Here is a 22085-nt window from a genome sequence, read left to right on the forward strand (position 1 = left end):
ATCTCCACATGAGGATTATGTATAACAAAGATCTTAAAATTCCAGAATGAAAAATTAATAGGAAATGCAGGACAGGGAGTGTCATAAAAACATAAATATGGGAAGAGAAACATAAAGATGGACCATTACAACGAACATAATAATTGAAGATACAGAAAACTATGATTCTCCTTGCTATGAGAAACAAGCAGCCTCAGGCATCCACACTGGGAAACTGAGAAGAGACTTGTCCAGGGAAGTTAACTGGTCTAAAAGCACTAAGTACTAAGCTGGCATAGCTGGGTAAACACAGGTCCACCCAACTCTAGGATAGACATGCTTGCCAGAATACCAAGAAGCTCCCTGGGACTCTAGGGCATGAACCGGCTGAGGACAAAAGTCTCCATACAGCACCCAGGCTAAGAAACTGGGACTTTGCCAGGTGGTGGTGGTGGCACAATTTTAATCCCAGCGCTTGGGAGGCTGAGGCAGGCAGATCTTTGTGAGTACGAGACCAGCATGGTCTACAGAGCAAGTTCCAGGACAAGCACCAAAGCTAAAGAAACCCTGTCTCAAAAAGAAAAAGAAAGAAAGAAAGAAAGAAAGAAAGAAAGAAAGAAAGAAAGGAAGGAAGGAAGGAAGGAAGGAAGGAAGGAAGGAAGGAAGGAAGAAAGAGAAAAAGAGAAGAGAGGGAGGGGAGGGAGGAGGGGAGGGGGAGGGAGGGAGGGAGGGAGGGAGGGAGGGAACATTCATTGGAGCTGGAGAGATGGCTCAGAGGTTGAACACTAACTGCTCTTCCAGAGGTCCTGGGTTCAATCCCCAGCAACCACATGGTGGCTCACAACCATTTATAATGACATTTGATGCCCTCTTCTCGCATGCCCATATGTCAAAACACTGTATACATAATAATAAATAAATCTTTAAAAAAAATTAAAAAAAAAGAGCTGGTGTTGGTAGCACACGCCTTTAATCCCAGCACTCCTGAGGCAGAGGCAGGCGGATCTCTGTGAGTTTGAGGCCAGCCTGGTCTACACAGCCAGTGTCAAGATAGGCTCCAAAGCTACACAGAGAAACCCTGTCTCAAAAAACCAAAAAAAAAAAAAAAAAAAAAAAAAAAAGGAAAAGAAACTTGGTCTTTATCATATGGGTAACAAGGAACCACCAAAACCCGAGTGCTAGGCAACACAGAGTTAAAGTACCTTCCAACATTAGTAATTTTGTTAAAGATTTATTTTTATTATTTTAACTGGGGGAGGAGGTACTTTGTGATGTGAATGTCTTAAATCACAGTGAAAACATCCAAAATATTTCAGTTGCTAAAACTCTGATACTTAAAAAAAAAAAAAAAAAAAAATCTTAAAATCAGATGCTATACATAGTACCTAATTTTTATTTATTTTGGTTTTTTTTGAGACAGGATCTTTCTGTGTAGGTGTGTGTGTGTGTGTGTGTGTGTGTGTGTGTGTGTGTGTAATATATATTTATATATATGTAATATATAATCTCCCTTTGGCTCATACACACACACATACACACACAAACACACACACACACACACACACACACACACACACACATAGCGTGGTTTGGGAAATTTTCAGATGATATACTAAAGTTTATATAATTTATGGTATACTTAGTATATGAAAAATGAAATGCACCTGGTGGTGGTGGCACATATCTTTAATCCCAGCACACAGTAGGCAGAGACAGGTGGATCTCTGTGAGTTCAAGGCCAGCCTGGTCTACAGAGTGAGCTCCAGGAAAGTCAGAGATGTAACACAGAGAAATCCTGTCTTGAAAAACCAAAAAAAAAAAAAAATTAGAAAAATGAAATGCATTCATTTTATGTAAAACCATAATTTTGATTGGTCAATCTGATGACTTCCTCAAAGATTCTCAGGGCCCAGCCCTATAACCTATTAACCATGTCACTCTACAAGTTCAGGGGTTCTGCAAGTAAGGAGGTCACCCTGGAGTATCAAGTCACACATCCGTAGCACTGGAACAAATAGAAAGGCAAGTCAAAGAGGAAACAAGAGAGACTATCACATCACCAAAGGAGATAGGCACATTAGCCAAAGACAGTGATGAAGGGGCCTTTCCTAAAAGCACAATTGACTGCACTCTGTCACCATACAAACGAGCAGGAGATGTTTGTCCCTACAGGCTCCAGAAAGGAAGATAACTCTGCCAGGACACCATCCTGGCAAGAATCATGCTAGGCCCAAAGAACTGAAGTTAATCATTTTTATGTGTATGTCCATATACCACAGAAGAGGGCATCAGATCTCCTGCCACTGAAATTATGAACTATTATGAACAGTCATGCAGGTGCTCAGAACTGAACCCAGAACTTCTGGAAGAGCAGCGAGGGGTCTTAACTGCTGAACCACCTCCCCAGCCCCACTAATATGTTTAAGTCGGCATGTTTAACAACAAAATAGAAAATAATAGTGATGAATCTCAACCCACAAACATTATTCTCAAAGATTCTATGTAGAGGTAACCATGTTTTAAATACACTGATAGGAGATACTCACATTCTAAGTTTTCGATGTAAAGATTTTCAAATTCTCTTTCTATCTGACCAAACAGTTCCAGCAATGTACTTCGGACTGAGGAAGGCAGTTTGGAATCCTGTACAAGACAAATATTTTTGTTTAAAATGGATGAAATAATCACTTTAATACCAGGCAACAATGTATTTTTTTCTAAGTGAATTATCATTTACCTTAAACTCTTTATAACATCATATATTTTATTGCTTATGAAAATGAGGGTTTAAAGAATTTAAAATTTAGCTAGGTATGTAGCTCAGTGAGAGCATGTACTTAGCATGCACCTTGGATTCAATGCCCAATACACAATTTTTTTTTTTAAGATTCAAGTTTCTACAAAGGAAATAATAATCAAAATGTATTCCTAGAGGAATACAAGATTTAAGAGCAAACATTTTGTAAAATAACTTTTCCTTTTACATGTGTGAACACAATTCTCTGAAGAAGTCATATATGTGCTAAAGATCGTAAAAGACTGACTGACAAACCAGAACATCATGATTGTAGATATGTAACGTTTTAGACTGAGAACCCACATGATTTGAAACTACCTTCAGTTCTCTTTAACAGCCATTTATGATCAACCTCTGTAGCTGATCTAACATCCTAATAGCTAGGTAAACCTTTTGGAAGGCACTGGAACACCTCAAGCATCCACCAACCTTACAGCTAAGAATGTCAGAACATCTGAAACCCACCCACTGTAGTCTGCCTACCAGACAGATGTCCCCAAAATACATCTGGCCAGTGCACTGATGTATGTCATTCTTCTGTTATATGACTCAAGAGGTCTTGTACCCTCTTCCACACTAGAACGGATTATTCAGGTGAACACCATCTATGTTCCTGGGCCTTGGTCACACATATTTGACTTAGAGTAAAATTTTCTTTTTGGAGGAAAAGCTCTGCTTTGCATTGACACAGGAGGAACATAAGCTTACTTTATTCAAAAATTTCCAAATTCATAGAGAAGCAAAACCATTCCCAAAAGTGTAACTATGTTACAAATAGTCTTTAGGCTCTACCACATGCTATTAAATAAATAAATAAATAAATAAGCCGGGCGGTGGTGGCACACACAGGTAATTCCAGCACTCAAGAGGCAGAGGCAGGCGGATCTACAGGCCTGGTCTACAAAGAACTAGTTCCAGGACAGCCTCGAAAGCCACAAGAGAAACCCTGCCTCAAAAAAATCCCAATAAATAAATAAATAAATAAATAAATAAATAAATAAAATTTAAAGGCACTATTTTAATGGGCTATACACTAAAAGAAAGATCTGCCTCATCACCTAATTAGCTCCATTGTGCTTCAACCAAAACAAACTAGAGACTTCCTATAACTCTGTAACTAAAACTATTATGAAGAGGGGGAAAAGAAATCTTGCCTACAAAAACAAAATGTCTAGCAGTTTAGTTAACATATAAAGTAGGGCACATCCTTCACACCTTTACACATTTTTCCTCCTACTTCCAGTCTCTATCTAAAAGGTAAAGTGAAGACAACAGGAAGCAACATCTGCAACATATTCCCAAGTTAAACATATGATTGCTTCCAAGACACCAAAGAAAGTTCACAAATTTAAGTTTCCTCAACACTACTAATAAATAGAAGGCTATTTGATATGTCTATTTCCTATTCTAACCTCCACTAAGACACTATCTACATAATTAGTATCTGTGCCCCACTATTCCCCAGCACAAAAAGTATTTTCAAAAATAAAATTCTCAAGCATGTCTATATTAATGTTCCAATATTTGAGAAATATCAGTATAATCTTCAAGTTACTTTTCATGCTTATATACAATACCAACTGTTGAGACCTGGTAAGTTGCAAATTTAAAAATATCCATACAAAGCAGAAGCAGACACCCACAGAGCTGAACTCTGGAATTCAATCCCAGAGAAGGAGTGATGAGCAAAGGTATCAAGACCAGGCTGGAGAAACCCACAGAAACAGCTGACCTGAACAAGGGGGAGCTCATGGACCCCAGACTGATAGCTGGGAAATCAGCATAGGACTGTTCCAGACCCCCTGAACAAGGAGGTCAGTTTGGAGGTCTGGACAATCTATGGGATCACTGGTAGTGGATCAGTATTTACTCCTAGTACACAAATGGGCTTTGGGAGCCCTCTCTATGTAGAGGGATACTCTCTCAGCCTAGACACACTGGGGAGGGTCTAGGCCCTGCTCCAAATGATATGACAGACTCTGAAGATTACCCCATGGAAAGTCTCACCCTCCCTGGGGAGCAGAAAGGGGATGGGATAGGGGGTTGGTGAGGGGTAAGGGAGGAGGGGAGGGAGAGGGAACTGAGACTGACATGTAAAAGAAGCTTGTTTCTAATTTAAATTTAAAAAAAAGAAAAAATATCCATATACACAATATTTAGTAAATTCCACCTCAGGTTAACTTCTTAGGACTATAAATTTTAGAAAACAGTGAACATTTCCACAATTTGAGTTTTTCAATAATCACGTGTTCTCACTTAAATTTTGTAAACTATTTTAAATATACACGTTACCTTAAACACTGAATCTGGCAGAACTGGTAATCTTAACATCTCTCTAAAAAATTTTACACTTACAAATTAAGACAGAACATTAACCTAATATAATATCATGGCAATCAACCTTCACCTTCATTTTGAAACTATTCCCTAATAACCAAAAGAGCACTGCTAAACACTGTGTCTAAAGTGATTACTCCTATAATCAAGACTACTGACAGTAAGCACATCTCTGTTTTCCCACAGGAGTTCACTTTATACCTACCATGCTGGCTGCAGTATCAAACACTTATTGTTTTATTCGCAGAGGCCAATCACAGATCATGCTGGTCGATTCCACTCCAAATAACTTCAGTAAACAAACTGTCTAGCTAAGATGGGAAACTCAGAGAGCCAGTAGATGGTGTACAGGTCTAGGTTGCTCAAGTGAAGGACCTATGAATGACCTTTGAAATGCCTACTGTGAGACACAATTACCATCTTATACTACATCACAATGGAAGACAACACTAAGAACAAATTTAGAATATGCCAGCAAACAAAGTAGAATTTTCACTGCTAGAAATGGATGTAAATCAAAAAACTTTAGGTACCATTTTAGATTGTTTACCTACACTGTCCAATTAGTAGCCACCAGCTACAGATGGCTATTTAAATGTCAATGTAATTATGTTATTTAATCTACATTTTAAGTACTAAATCATACCAATCATGTTTAACTGCTTACATATTACACTTGTGGCATCTTTATCAAAGGCAATAAGACTTCCATCATCAAAGAAATCCTGACACACAGCTATAATTTTACTCTCTTAAATGGATGAATTGTGTCTCAAACCTGAATATCCCTAATGTGACTATAAGAGTCAAAATCTTTACTGAAATGACCAGTCAAATGCAGTCATAATGGTGATCCTAACTAATTATGAGTAGTAACCTCACAAGAGTTAAGGAAAACACACAAAGAGGAAAGACCATGAAGATGCAAGCTACACCTACAAGCTACAAGGACTTAGGAGGTCCTTCCATGCCTTGATCTTGGCTTTCATCCTCCAGAATTATGAAAAAATTAATTTATGTTGTCTAAGTAACATAGTTTATGGCACTTTGTTACAACCACCTAGCAAAGTAAATACTGTCAACGCTATTTTTATATCTATCACTAGATTAAAACGTAATTTTCTATAGAAAGTAGACAAGGGCAGAGTTGATCCTCTATATTCACAAGTTTTACACCTGTAGAGTCAACCAACTGTAGATCAGAAGCATTTATGCAAAAGCTAGATAAGGTGCAGCATGTGTAATCCCAGTTCTTGAGGAGCTGTGACAGAAGGATCCCAAATCCAAGGTCAGAGTGGCCTATATATAGCAAGATCCTCTCTCAAAACAACAGAAAGGAAAAATACATGCTGTGGCAAAGAAAAAACAAATAAAAGAAAGAAAAAAATTAAAATTAAAAAAAAAGAAGCCTGTAAAAACCAACCTGCACTGAACAGAGTGGCCACCTTTTCATCATCATTTCCTAAACAGACTGTAACAATTGTTTTCCCAGAATCTACACTGTATCAACTATCTACTCTGTGGGTTTCTAGGTGAACACTCTTGGGTTAAAAGTATGTGTTAGGGCTGAGCCACATCACAACTAGAAACAGGTTTTTCCAATACATAAGACAATCTCGGGATTCACAGTGTGATCAAAGATCCTACATCAAAAAGTATAACTGCATACGTAATAGGCATATACTGCATATAATTATTTTAATAAAACATACTTTATCTATACTTCACAATAATACTCTTCAAAATCCTAACATTTGACATTTACAAAGGCACTAGAAAAATACAAGCAAAACTTAGTTATCAGTCCTGTATTAGTACATTCATCAAAACTGTATACTCATTATAGCAGAGACAAAGACAAAGGTAACTTAAGTCACATCAGAGAACAAAAAAGCATCAAATTTTAATTCTCCCCTATGCTTGAGACCATTACAAACAGAAAAGCTGTCTTAGAAGTCTAGGGCTAAACTTCTTGTACAAAGACAACTTATACAAAGAATAAAATTAGTCCATATTGCCAAACCTGTGTCTTTTTGTTATTATTATAAATATATTAACATTAGCCAGGTGTGGCGGCACATGCCTTTAATTCCAGCACTAGGGAGGCAGAGGCAGGTGGATCTCCATGAATTCAAGACCAGCCTGATCCACATAATGAGTTCCAGGATGGCCAGGACTGCATAGAGAGACCTTGTCTCAAAAAAACAAAGTAATAATCATAATAAACCAAGAAATCTAATTCTATCTCTGTGTATGCTGCTGAATTTACTGTGTGCTTTAAAGGTTTGGTAGTAGAAGCCTTTCTTCTGCTTTAGAAACCCACATGGATTAGCTATTTCAATTATACTACAAGCATGACAACCACCTTTAAAATGCGCAATGACCAACGTTGACTTACTTGTCCTTCTAACATTTCTCTCGGTAGTCCAGTCCTCTCCTGTTCTGAGCTGTTAGTTCTTCGTATAGAAAGGCTATGAGATTTGCGCTTTTGTTTTGCTTGGCGAGCAGTCGAACAACTTCCGCTTTCTGTGGGCATTACTTCTAGAAGGTAGTGTCCTGGTCACTCCTGCAATAAGCTAAATAACAACAGGGAAAACAAGTACTTCGTTTCTAATACAGCAAACTGAAACAACCAGCTAACAAGGATTTCTCTCAATTCAAGCTCTAAGATTAGTACTCACTATACAGTTTAAAACTCAAGTGCTGAAGTCAGTTACAGTGATTCCTGTTGTTTAAATCTTTCTCAAAACTGCTTTAGCTATTCTAATTTCTTGATCTAACCTAATTTTCAAAAAAAAAATTTTTTTTTTAATCTTGAAAATTCTTGAGAGTTCATTTAATGGTTAAGAGCACTGGCTGCTCTTCCAGAGGACCTGCGTTCAATTCTCCACACCCACATGGTGGCTCACAACCTTCTTTAACTCCAGTTCAGGAGATCTGATACCTGTTTCTGGCCTCCACTTGGCATCTGGCACATATGATGCATAGACAGACATACCAGAAAGCAAACCACCCATACACGTAAAACTTTTTAATTCTTGCTATGACTTTAAAAAGAACTTTGTCAAAGCTGTTTACCAATTTGGGACATCAAACCTATGAAAACATTTGTTCTTTCATGAGTTTCCAGTTACTAGTAGATGTGCATGTCTTGATTTCACTAAAATATCTTTTTATATTTTTAGCATTTAAACACTATTTTCTTTGTTTCTCATATTTTTTTTAAGATTTTATTTATTTATTTATTATGTATACAACATTCTGCTTCCATGTATATCTGCACACCAGAAGAGGGCACCAGATCTCATAACAGATGGTTGTGAGCCACCATGTGGTTGCTGGGAATTGAACTCAGGACCTCTGGAAGAGCAGTCAGTGGTCTTAACCTATGAGCCATCTCTCCAGCCCCTTGTTTCTCATGTTAACTGATAATATACAAAATACAATTACTGTATATTGAGCTTGTATCTCACATTCTTTATAAATTTTAGGGAAAAATGTAGATTATTTTGCTATGATTTGTTGCTGTTGTTTAATGTAAACTACTGTTACACATGAAAAAAGCAAAGATAATTTCTTCCTTTTTACTGTTTTGGCAAGAAATTGTAGTACATCCTTGCTTTTTTTTCCAATTTCAAGGTAAAAACTTATTGCCGTATACTTTACTAACTTGGCTAGAAATTTTAGTACATCCTTGCTTTTTTTCCAATTTCAACGGCAAGCATAGCCATACCTTCACCACCAAGAATAAAGTCAGCTACAGATTTTCTATAGTTAAATACCAAGTTGACAACACTTCTTTCTCAAGTATTTTCTACCAGCTTGTCCTGAACTGTCATGCTTTTTTGGCATCAATTAATACGGGGGCATAGATTTTCTTTGCTGACTCAACAGGGTTTAATTATACTGATTATTTTCAAGTACAGATCAATACTGACATCCATGGACATTCATTCTCCCTCTATCCACTTATTTTCTCTGCTTTCTTATAGATTACCTAGCACGTTTAGAATTTTACATTGAGGGCAGGGAAATGAGTTAGCAGGGAACAGCACTGTGTAAGCCTGACAACTTGATCCCTTGAACCCACTTAAAAAAAAAAAAAAAAAAAAAAAAAAAGGATGCAGAATTCCCCTTTCCCTATATCCTCAACATCTGAGCTTTATCTTGTTTTGTTTTGTTTTCTCCTGATGATAAATGTACTGGCTGACACAACTTGACACAAATCTAGACATATCTGTGAAGAAGAACTCTAAACTGAGAAAATGCCTGCACTGATTGGCCTGTAGGCAAGTCTATGGAGTACTGTATTGACTAATGATTGATGTAGGAGGTCCTAACCCAGTATGAGACATACCACCCTAGCTTATATAAGAAAGCAGGCTAAGCTGGGCGTTGGTGGCGCATGCCTTTAATCCTAGCACTCGGGAGGCAGAGGCAGGCGGATCTCTGTAGTTCGAGGCCAGCCTGGTCTCCAGAGCACCTGCCAGGATAGGCTCCAAAGCTACACAGAGAAAACCTGTCTCGAAAAACCAAAAAAAAAAAAAAAAAGAAAAGAAAAGAAAAGAAAAGAAAGCAGGCTAAGCAACCCATGGGGAGTAAGCCAGTAAACTGCACTCCTCCGTGATCTCTGCTTCAGCTCCTGCCTCTAGGTTCTTACCTTGAATCCCTGGTTTTGGACTAGAAGCTGTAGAAATTAAATACACCCTTTTTTTCCCTGGTTTGCTTTTGGTTGTGATGTTTATCACAGCAACAGAAAGCTAGCTAAGACCATGGGCATTCTGATTGTGTAAGACAAAAACTCAACTCAATTTGGATTTGCGGTTCGATAATAAATAAAGATGCTGAACGTTAGCCATTTGTATTTCTTCATTTGAAAAGTTCAATTCATTTTCCTGCTTATTGACTGAATTATTTGTTTTGGTATTTTTTTTAATTTCTCTATATCCTAAATATTAATCCTTTGTTAGATGATTAGGTAGCAAAAAAAAAAAAAAATCATCCTGTTCTAGAGTGTCTCTTCACTCTAGTGTTTCTTTGACTAGAAACAGCTTTTTAATTGCTACAACCCCATCTATCAATTCTTGATATTGTTTCCTAAGTTATTCAAGTCCTGATCAGAAAGCTCTTGACTATGACTGTATCTTGAAGTGTTTCCCATTAGCAGTTTCAAATTTCCCATTTTCCATGAAGATCTATGACCCATTTTGAGTTGATTATGAACAGAGTAAATGGTTGTAATTTCAATCTTCTACATGTGGATACACAGTTTCCCCAGCACAAATGTTTTTGACACCTGTCAAAAATCAGATGCCTGTAGTTGCATTTTATTTCTAAATCTTAAAACAGTTTTATGATGGTGAATTTAAAATCTTTGTCAACTAATTGAAGTATCAGTGTCATATCTGTGCTAGCACTGATTATTTTTAATTTCTCTCTACCATTTGAACTGAGATTTTCATAGTTCTTCATATGTCAACTGATTTTTAATTGAAACTTTGACCATTTGGATCTATCAGTCTTGGGATATGTTACAGCATGACTTTCCTAAAACTGCTTTGGCAAACAGGAGTATTGCTTAGCTACTGCCAAGTGAATAAGGAAGGCAGAGAGATTCAGTTAAGGCTCCCGATTCATGTGCCATCACATGAGGAAGATTCTTAGTTACTACTGAGGGTTAGCACAATAGTTCAGCCTCCTCTCTGGCACCACTCAGAATATCATGGCTGAAGAATCAGGGGTGTTCATTATTGTTCCCCACGGTTTGTTTGCCACTACAAAGGGGTAGCCACTTTTGATTTCATGCTTATGGGTGTTTTGCCTGCATGTATGTCTGTATGTCACATGCATGTCTGGTGCCCACAGAGGCCAAAAAAGGGCATCAGATGCCAAAAAAGGGCATCAGATGCCCTGGAACTGGAGTTCAGATGGCTGTGAGCCACTATGCGGCTGCTAGAATTCAAACCACGGTCCTCTGGAAGAGCTACATGAACTTTTAACTGCTGAGCCATCTTTCCAGTCTGCCTCTTCTTGAATCTGTGCTAAGTCTTTTCTGATGTCACCTAAGTAGGAAAAAAGAATAAGCATAAAAACAAACCCAGATCTTCACCCAGCCTTCTCCAATTCCAAGCTTTGTTTCCAGTTGTTATAGACAGAGGTCTAGTTTCTTTCTCTCTTTCTCTGTTTTTTTCTCTGTTGTTGTTTTGTTTTGTTTGTTGTTTGTTTGTTTGTTTTGCCTGAGTCCTTTGCTGTTCCTTGGTTGCAGACTTCTAAGGCATCAAGTTAGGAATATACAATGGAAATAGAAAACTAAATGCTATGTCACTTTTCAGATCTCAATGGACCTAACCAGTTTCTTTACCTTCCGTCATCTTTCAGTCTTACTTCATTTTATGTATAATGTCCAGCATTCCTTCATTTTTTCCCCTGTGGGAAATTATTTTTCATAATATATTAGTCTCTCCTCTCCTCTTCTTTCCCCAAAAGCAGTGTTTTTATTTCTGGACTTCCAACCTCATGAGTGGTGGGAAGGTAGGAGAAAGATTCCTTTATCATTCCAGGGGCCTCTATAATGTTGGTATATTATTAGCAAATACGCAGGCATGTGACATCCTGGATTTGGTAAACTAATGACATTATTTAGTGTCTCTACTAGAACAACAATGTGTCAACCAACCTTTGCTTCTACAAGAATCCTGGATTTAGGATTTTTACCTACAACTCCTATTTGTGAAGATTTAGAATTAGCTAACAAAATAGTAGACAGAAATGAAATTGCAGTTTCCACCATGCAGTCAAATATCCATCTAAAATTCTTCACTTATTTTTCAAGAAAACTGGTTGACTCAGTTTAACCGCTGCTGCAGTAACTCTAAGTCCACAGTCAGAATTAGCAAGCTCACACTCACTTGTACTTACAAGAACCTTATTCTTCATCTATCCAATTAAAGGAGACAACAAAATCATATCATTTTAGCATTCTGTGTGCAGCATTTTTTTTTTCTTTTTTGGTTTTTGGAGACAGGGTTTCTCTGTGTTAACAGTCCTGACTGTCCTGGAACTCGCCTTGTAGACCAGACTGGCTTTGAACTCACTGAGATCCACCTGCCTCCCCAGTGCAGGAATTAAAGGGGTGTGTCACCACCGCCTAGCCTGTGTGCAGCCTTTTGACACAGTATTACACAGTTTATTTCCAATTACTGCCTCATATTTTCTGTAACTGGGATACATTGTTGGCTGTCATTCTAGGCATCACAGGCAATGGTTTTAGTTGTCTTGGTCAAATGAGTCACTGCTGGAATCCAGCAATTTGTCAGGTGCTTTTTTTTCAGATGACATTTTCTAGCATCCTTCCTCTAACAGACACTGATGTAAGCTAGCCCTCAGGTTAAACAAAATGGTACTGTGGATGCCAGAACCACAACTGGACCCACCAGACATGTCTACACACCCACAACTTTAAACTTGGTCTCTGGAACTGTAGCTCCTACACCAGGAGTACTACCAGCCCCACTCAGAAGCTGTAGTCTGTTGTAAGTCTTGTGACACTGTTTTCATCTTTATTTTTGCCTGTGTATTACATCCTCTATCTTTTCCCCCAGAACTCTACAGTCCTGTGTCTGTTTACCTGAGTTAAGAAACACTTGGGACATTACAGAGCACACATCTGAGTGTATTATAGAGTAGGGAGGAGGACACACATCTTAGCTCTGTACATCGTCACCTCATGGGCTAGGGGCCTGGACTGAATACAAGGGAAAGACAAAGCTAGCAAAGTACCAGCTCTTTCTGTGCTTCCTGACTGGCGCCCTTGACCGAAGCACTCCTGACAACATGCCTTCATGGGCTGCATTCCTCTAAACTGTGAACCAAAATAAGCCCTTCCCTGCTTCAGTTGCTCTGTCTTCAAAATTTGGCCTCAGTGATAAGAAACTAATATAGGTCCTATTTAACATTTCCTTCCCTTCAAACCACATCTAAAGGCTGCAGGCACTATCTTCATTCCAAACTATGTACTGGTATTAACAAAAAAGTAATGAGAGAGGTAGAGGCAGGGGGACCAAAGTTCAAAGTCAGCCTTAGCTGAATAATTAGAGTTCAAGGGCACCCTGGGTTACGTGAAACCCTGTCTCAGAAAAAAAAAAAAGAAAGAAAGAAAGAAAAAATGGTTCAGAAGTTAAGCAGCATGGGCTGCTCTTCCAGAGGACCCAAGTTCACTGCAGGAACAGTCCGGCTACTCACCACCCCCTACAACTCCAGCTCTAGACTGTAGACTCCTTGAATTTAGAGGGTCTGACGCCCTCTTCTGGCTTCTGTGGCCACTGCACTCAAATGCCATGCATTCTTGCAGATACAATTAATTCAATGTTTGATTTACTACAAAAATTCAGGTTTGGGGGACTGGTATCCTGGCAAGAGTGACAATGAGGTTGAAAACACTTGTAAAAGAAATGTTAAAATGATACACACACAGAACCCAAACTAGACAAGTGAAAACAGAAAGAATGGCAAGTGAATGGTAACAGGTCTGAGGTTGAAAAACTGCTACAAAGGTTGCTGATGAGACTTAAATGGATCAATAAATGCAGAGGCACTGATTCTCACACAAAATGACTTTGAGGTAGAATTTTCAAATTCAACAAGCACTCTGACAGTACTTTACAAACCAAAACAGTAATCACATAACTGAAAAGAGAAAGAAAACTGTTTAACTCTGAAAATAAGGCAGGTCTACCTGGGTGTGTGGCAAATGCCTTTAATGCCAGCACTACGGGGAAGAAGGAGTTGGGTAAAAGCGGGTGCATCTCTGAGTTCAAGGCCATTCTGGTCTACATAGAGAGCCCCAGGACAGCTAGAGCTACATAGAGAGGGACTCTGTCTCAATAGAAAAAGGTCTGGGACAGGATGTAGTTCAGGGGAAGGAGATTGCTAAGCATGGTTAATAGCATTAGTTTCATCACCAGCACCACACACACAAAAAAAATTATCTTAAAAAGTTACTTTTACTACGTACTACAATTACAATGTATACATTCTTTTAAAGAAAGAAATCTGAAGCCCCCAAACATAATTACTTTCTTTCAAAACACTCATATCTACCCAATACAACAGAATAGATCAGCACATTAAATGGAAAGCTACAATAGTTTCCTCCTTCGCTCTTAACTGATTATGGTCTGACACACATTTGTCCTTATTACATGGTGTCACAGGTGTATTCTCTTCTCTGCTATCTGTAAGCAAGGCAGAACTATACATGTCCAACTTTAGTGCAACACATTTGACAAATGAATAAAACCTCTGTACACAGTGTTAATGTAATGAATTCACCGCCTTGGCAAATGGTATAACATTAAACAACATCAATGAACACTTCGCTTTCTATCTTTTCGAAAGGTTCTTTTTAGTTTGTATGTTCAGTATTAAATTGTTACTACCTACATTATCAGATTTTTATTAAGTACACAGAACCAAAACAAGAGCTTGCTGAAATGGTTTTTAAAGGCAGTATAACAAACTCTTCATTCATGCTTTTACTTTAAATAATATAAAACATTACTCTCCATTTTATACCTTGCAAGGATTTCATTTTTCTTTCAGGAAAAAAGATATGTCTTTCAAAATAAATAGTTGGTTTAATTTAAAAAATGTTAATTATATGTAAAAGAATGGTTATACAATTTGCAGGTGGCAGTATAAAATGTCACTGAATATCCATAAGTTCAATGAATTAATACTATTAATATTTCATTGTAATGATACTTTTAGATTAATTCCTAGAGGGAGGAAACACCAATGTAATGTCTAACCAGTATCAGGAGAGAATGGTCTCTACAAATAACCTTGGAAATCTGTCTCCAGCATTAAGTTGCTTAAAATGTTCTGTCACTGATGAGATGAAGGCACAGGATGCATACTTAATCAATTCTAAGGCTGTCACTGAGCTGACAGGAATCATTAGTTAAATAAGCTACCACCAAGATTTTTTTTATCTTAATAACTGAAAAAGAGAAACTCAAACCAAGAATGAAATTTAGTACAAATAAAAAAAAAAAAATTCTGCCGGGTGGTGGTGGTGCACGCCTTGAATCCCAGCACTTGGGAAGCAGAGGCAGGCAGATCTCTCTGAGTTGGAGGCTAGCCTGGTCTACAAAGCTACACAGGGAAACCCTGTCTCAAAAAAAAACATATAGATTATCTGGGGGGGGGGCTGATGGGAAAAATACCCAATCCCAAGGATTTTAGCTAAAGTCAAAAGCAAAGTAAGTTAATACCTATATAAAAAATCAAAACAGGGTAAGAGAACAGGAAGGAAACAAACTTAGTAAGGTCCTGTGTCCAGAACTTTTTTGCAAAGAAAGTTTGATACAGACAACCTTCCAACAGAAAAAAAAAAAAAAAAAAAGCGGCTGACATAAACACTAAGGTCACACTGTTACAATATGTGGCCAGTGACCACTGTGCTACTGTCTCCTATGGGCAACACTAATGGAAGGGCTCTATCCCACTTAGGTCAGACTATATTTGTATACCATACTCAAGTGTGGAGAGAAGATGTCAAAAGGAATTCACAAGCACTCCAATTTGATCAGCAAAGTAACCAAAACATCAAGGAAGGTAGCATTTCTTAGAAACCGGAAAAGTATCCTGGAAGCATATTATCTTAAGCTGTATTACTTTGAGGTAAACAGTTTCAGCAATGCTTTTAAGGCAAAATTCTAGGCCAAAATAATCTACTTAAAGGAAACCCATCTGAACTTCAAAGAAACTGCCCAGCAATCTGCATTCAGTAGGATAGAGCTAACGGACCTAGTCTGCCTACACAAGGAACGTCGTTGAGTTCAAGTTGGATGATAAAAGCTCTAAGAACCTGATTAACGGTTCGGTTATGTCGACTCATAAATTAAGATCGCATATCTATGCAACTTTTTGGTAAGACGAGCCTGATGTCTATCTTCGGAGGTGGAAGTGTACAGGGTAAAGAAAAGGAGAAGTCTTCAGAAAGGGAAACAAAGGCCTGGCGGGGGTTTACCACTTCAGCATCTGCTCACCCGTCACTCTCCGCCCCCAACCCTTCCTCCTTCCCAGAGGCCATACCCCGGTCTCTGAGGGATCGAAGGTCACCATCTTCGAAAAATGTTCCAAGGGCTTCCCCCAGGGCACAAGCAGCCAGGCAGACACCACTTGGAGACAGAGGAAGCCAGAGGGAGCGCGCAGGGTTAGGACCGTATCCCTTGTCCACCTCTAAGCCTTGACCGGCTCGTCCCCACCGCCACCCCGGCACCTCACCTCCTCCGGGCACCCGGGAAGGACGCCAAGCAGACAGCTGGGAAGATGGCGTCACCTGTCACAGTAGCAACACTCACTTCCTCCTGGAGCCAGCCCGGGCTGCACTCACTCGTGGGTCCTCAAGCAGCTCCCAGGACCGACCCAGAGCAGGGTAGAAAACTCGACCGATTCCCGCACTGACACGACCCGGCGACCCGAACTGGCGCGCCCGCACTTCCGGTAACTGCGGAAGTCCCTCCCCCAGGTGCACGCCGCAACCCAGAGACCGGAAGCCCCGCCCCACGGCTAACGGCTGCGGAAGTTCTTTCCTGGTTTCCTTCGCACGGTCCCAAGGGCTCGTTGCGCGCGGCCAGTCTCCGGTGTCGGCTTGCGGCTTTGGCGTGGGTTCCTGGCGGCCTCCACTATGGCCTAGCTGGGCGCGGAGCCGAGACCCAGCGAGTGACTGCAGGAGAACGAGTATGCCGCCCCCTGGTGGCGTAAGCAGGCCCAGCACTTCCCCTGTCAGGAGCTTCCCCAAGATGCCAGTCACTGGCACTGCTAGACCCCAAATCCTGCACCCTGCAAACACAATACACACGATCCTTACAGGAATGGCTCCCCGTGACCCCGGAGCGTCGGTAACATGGGGAAAGCACACGCAGCCTCCGGGGCTGTGGGTACTCACCACTGCAGGTGTTCCGGTGAGGGGTCCACGGTCAGGCAGGTTTTAAGTCCATCTGTCCTAAAGCAAACCCAAGAACTGGAAAGGAAGATAATCTATTAAAATGCAAAGTCAAGTATACTCTAAACTTAAAATTGGTTTCAGAATCTCTCAAATCCAACCCGCTTTGCAGGCTGACTTGCTGGGAACCACTTCTCCCTGCAGGACTCTGTGGGAGTCCTGCTCTCTGGCTGCAGGAGAGCCTGGTGGAGATAGAACTATTAATATTTCAGCTTATCTGCAGAAGATGACTCACCCAGTTTCCTTCTGAAATATCTGATCACCATTGGCTAAGAAGAGAAAACAGAATCAGCTGTTCACTGCAAAAGGTGGGACTTGAGCTGCTCTGCTTTTTTTCTTTTTTTTTTTTTTTTTTTAATCTAGGTTGGGAAGACCTACATAACAGAATGGAACCATTACATAAACAGCCTCCTTGTCTTTACTAGCAACTTTAACAGGGTGCTTAAAACTCACCTAAAGTAAAAGCATAAAAGCATTTTCCTTCTATATGGGTCAACATTATTCCTCCTCCTGTAAAATAAAACTATAAGTTAAGATTCAAAAAGCAGTAATACAATATGTTTGTTGGAGAAGAAACAAATTTATCATATTTGAAGACTCAAATAATCAAAGCATTCTGTACAAGAAAATAGGGGAGGGCTTGTGTAATTAAGTATGATAATCAAAGCTTATCACTAGAAACCATTCTAGGAAGTGAACTGAGAAAGAGATTTGACTTCTCAGGGAAATTATTGTCAAACTCGGAGGCTGTGATGTTTAAATAAAATTTTATTTAATAACAATAAATGGATCAGATTCTTCTGTTCATGGTAGCCAGCAGAAAGCACTGTAACTACAATTCCATACCCAAGGAACATTCCACGACGTGGCTTTTTTGCAACAAAGCAGCCACATTTGGATAGCACTTTAGATAGTTAATGAAGGTACATTTTATCTTTGATATATTTAGGGTTCTAAAAAAAAAACAAAACAGAAATAGGGGCTGGGTGGGGTGCTAATGCAGAGGACCCAGATTCAATTCCCAGCACCCACTTATGGCTATAATTCAAGTTCCAGGGGATCCAATGCCTTCTTCTGACCTCCTCCAGCATGAAGCATGCACATGCATACATACATACATACATACATACATACATACAAACATACATACATGCAGGCCAAACATTCATACACATAAAAATTTTAAAAGTTTAAAGAAAAAAAATAGCCTAAAGTTACAGAGTAAGAGGCAGAAGTGAAACTCTTCTCCATGCATATTAGCCATTTAGAAACAGCTGTGTGAATCTGAGGTGCATAAAGAAGCCTATGCATGTATACTGCATTATTATGCATTCAGAATCTCAAGATTGTACACAAAGATATCATTGTACACAAAGATGTCACACACACACCCAATCTCATGGCAACACCTGAGTAACCGAATCTTCACAAAGTACAGTGTTGAAATGCAAATATTGTGGTGGTGTTAGTTTTCTGTTGCTATGATGGACATGCCCAATAAAAAAGAAAGGGATGATTTCTTCTAGCACATGGTTTCAGGGGAATTGTTCTATAGTCACTTGTGCAGGATATGGTGGTGGCAGGAACATTTGGCAGAAGAAATTCTTCATTGAATGTCAGAGAAGAAGCAGAAAACAAGGCAAGAAGAGGCCAGGAATAATATATTTGTAATGGCTTATCCCCAGCCTTAGGCCCCTCCTATAGACTTTCATTACTCTTCCAAAGTAGCATCCCCGTCTAGAGAACAAGCACTCAAAATGTGAACATGTAGAGAGCATTTTGAATTCAAACCATACATTCTGTCCTTGGCCCCCAAAGACTCATGGTCACCTCATAATTCTAAGTGTTTAGTCTACTCCCAAGAGTCCCCAAACTCTGTAACAATTCCAAACTATGCTTTAAGTTCAAGATTTATTAATTTTTTTAAATTATGTCCACGTGCGTGTGTGTGAGTCTGGACATGTGAATGCAGGTGTCTACGGAATCCCAAAGATCGTGTGGATCTCCTGGAGTTCTAGGCCATTATAAGCGTCTGTACATGGATTCTAGGAATCGAACTTAGGTCCTCAAGAGCAGTTCTCGCTGTTAACAGCCTAGCCACCTCAAAGACTTAACTTCAAGTTTCTTCTGAAACCCAAAACAAGCTTAGCTATGAGCCCATATAAAAACAAGTTACATCTTCCAACATTCAAAGGCACAATAAATATTCCTGTTACACAGGGACAAATAGGGGAAGGATTCCAGGGTATAATTTCCAAGTCTCATCTCTTTGTATACTAACCATGTAGATGTAGCTGCATGACTCTCAATTGTATACAGAGACCTATACATACAGAGAAGACTTTCTGTTGTACATTGAGAATCATGCATTTGGATTGGACCAAAGCAAGACCAAAATTCATCTTAGAAAGCATTAAAGCTTGTAGCGTTATATCCATTTGGGGTCCACAGCAGGGTTAGGGCAGCCTTTTGTAGTCTACATGCCTCTTTCTTGGGCTTGTTCCAGTCAGTGTAACTTTCTTTAGCAAATATTCCACATTTCTAGCATCTCCAGCACTCTAGTGTCCCCATTGCAGCTTGAGGTTCACATTCACAGCTTCCTGTATCTCCTCTCTGTGCTCTGAGGCCTTCCTTTGAAATCTTGGGTGGAATCCTCCATGGCCACATTGCTCTTACATCCTGTGAGCCTGCAAAGCTAACATACAAAAAAATGCCAAGCTCACTTGCCCAGATCCAGACCCTTTTGGGTCACAGCAGCATTACCCTCAGTTTCTGGATAGCTGGACCTCAGAAAAGTATTTCTTCAGGTGGCCCTATACCTTGTGGCCCTATACCTGTGATCTCAGGGTACAGTCAAAATGAGTCCATGATAGATAGAGTTGACCAATTCCTAAAATCCCCTGAAGACATCTTTCACTATCCCAGTGCAAATTGCAATATCTCTTTTCATTTTGTTCGTGGTTTTGTTTTTGTTTGAGATGGTCTCACCAGGCAGTGGTGACACACACCTTTAATCCAAGCACTTGGGAGGCAGAGGGAGGTGAATCTCAGAGTTCAAGGCCAACCCAGTCTACAGAGCAAGTTCCAGGAGAGCTAGGACTACACAGAGAAATCCTATATGGAAAAACAGAGAGAGGGGGGGGTAGGGGGAGGATGGGAGGGAGGGAAGGAGGGAGGGAGGGAGAGAGAGAGAGAGAGAGAGAGAGAGAGAGAGAGAGAGAGAGGAGAGAGGAACAAGATGGGGGCAGGATCTCATTTGCACCAGGGTGGCTTCACTATATAGCCATGAATAATCTTCAAGAATTTGTTCCCAGTGACCTAGTTCCTTCAACTAGGCTCTGATCTAAACATTTCCATTATCTCCTAACAATTCCTTCAGTTGTCAGTGCACTAAGGGATTAATCCACTAATAAGATCATAATGCTTATGATATGACCCCAGGCTCAACTTCTGATTCCTGTTATATTGCTGTATTGGGGACCAGGCCCTCAACACATGACCTTTGAGGGTCATTTCCTATCCAAACCATGACCAATAAGGAAAAGGAATTTCCATATATTTCTTTCTTAATATTTTAAAAACTCCATCCATTGGTTGGATTATTCTACCACTTTGTTTCTTGCCTCATCACCCATAATACATAAAATATACAAAACTGCTTATAAGGGGCTGGAGAGATGGCTCAGTGGTTAAGAGCACTGGCTGCTCTTCCAGAGGACCTGAGTTCCAATCCCAGCAACCACATGGTGGCTCACAACCATCTATAGGGGGATCTGATGTCCTCTTCTGGCATAAAGGTGTATATGCAGATATAGCACTCATAAAGGTAAAATAAATCTTAAAAAAACAAAATGGGTACAGCTAAAGCAAAAAAAAAACTATTTATAATGAAATAGTGGAACAGTTGATGAAAACCTCTGAAATTGTGCCAAAGGTTCAATATGTACAATGCAAGCATATGTAATTAGAAACAAAAGCAATTGTTTAATTTCTAAATTCCTATAGTGTTCATCGCTACTTATCTTTTAAACTTTGTACTCACATTCTTGGTACTGCTGGTTGAACCAGAATGGGATTCTGATACAAAAGCAGATATATAAATCTAAATCAAACAATTCATAACAAAGGTCAATTCAAAAAGAGTGCAGAGCTTTCCAAATTAGTCCTCTAAAAAGTTCAGTTAAAACAGAGGACATCTACCAATTAGAAATAAGGTTGAAAGGATCTGAAAAGCCAAGGAATTCATAGGAAGGAGACTGTAACCATGAAGCACTGAGAAACTCAAAGGCTAGTAATCCAGTAATATTACTTATTACAGACTGTTGCTGAGTTCCCCTGAAATTAGTCTAGAACTATCTCCTTCCAACCTTCAAAGGTAACACAGAGCTAACGTACCTGTTTGTGGGCTACTACGTTTTACTTCCCTTCTATCTTTACAACCCTTGTCCTTTTTCCTAGTGTAATTTTGATCAAATAAAAACAAACATGGTACATTAAAACATTTCAAGCCAGGAATGGTGGTGCATGCCTGAAATCATAGCACTTAGGAAGCCCAGGTACAATGGTTGGAAATTCAAGATCAGCCTAGGGCTACATCACATCTCAGACACTTTCCTCTGCAATGAAGAAATACTCGAGTCAAAGCCAGCCTGAGGCTACATGATATCTCAAACAGTCTTTGCCAAGAGGAAAATCCATTAATACAAGGCTAATCTGGATTACTTGTATCTTTTCAGTTTAACCTGTGGTACATAGCAAGACCTTGTCTTCAAAAACTCCAGTCTCAGCTCTTCTGTTAGGTCACTTGAGACAATGTTCCTACTTTTTCTTTATTTTTTAAGTTTTTATGTAAATGAGTGTCTGCATTTATATATATATATGCATCACATGTGTGCGTGGTGTTAGTAGAGGCCAGAAGGTATCCAATCTCCAGAACTGGAGTTACAAATCTGCCATGCGGGT

The 22085-nt window shown here is 39.5% G+C and overlaps 1 protein-coding gene across 3 annotated transcripts in view; it reads right to left on the minus strand.

Annotated features, from left to right (window-relative positions):
• Wdr37 (WD repeat domain 37) overlaps nt 1-17311 on the minus strand; it is a 62875-nt gene extending 45564 nt beyond the window's left edge. Inside the window, exons 1-3 of one of the 3 annotated variants that reach the window (XM_027405078.2) lie at nt 17067-17311; nt 7512-7689; nt 2526-2622 (exon numbers count right to left, since the gene is read on the minus strand). In XM_027405078.2, coding sequence (XP_027260879.1) covers nt 2526-2622; nt 7512-7649 — 235 coding nt within the window. In that variant the 5' untranslated portion in view covers nt 7650-7689; nt 17067-17311. Of the gene's footprint in view, nt 1-2525; nt 2623-7511; nt 7690-16402; nt 16642-17066 lie in introns of those variants that run through there. The other 2 variants (XM_027405076.2, XM_027405077.2) reach the window with 2 other exon arrangements.
• Between the last annotated feature and the right edge of the window lie 4774 nt (nt 17312-22085).

This window comes from Cricetulus griseus, chromosome 3 (genome assembly GCF_003668045.3).
Source record: "Cricetulus griseus strain 17A/GY chromosome 3, alternate assembly CriGri-PICRH-1.0, whole genome shotgun sequence".
Lineage (NCBI taxonomy): Eukaryota > Metazoa > Chordata > Mammalia > Rodentia > Cricetidae > Cricetulus > Cricetulus griseus.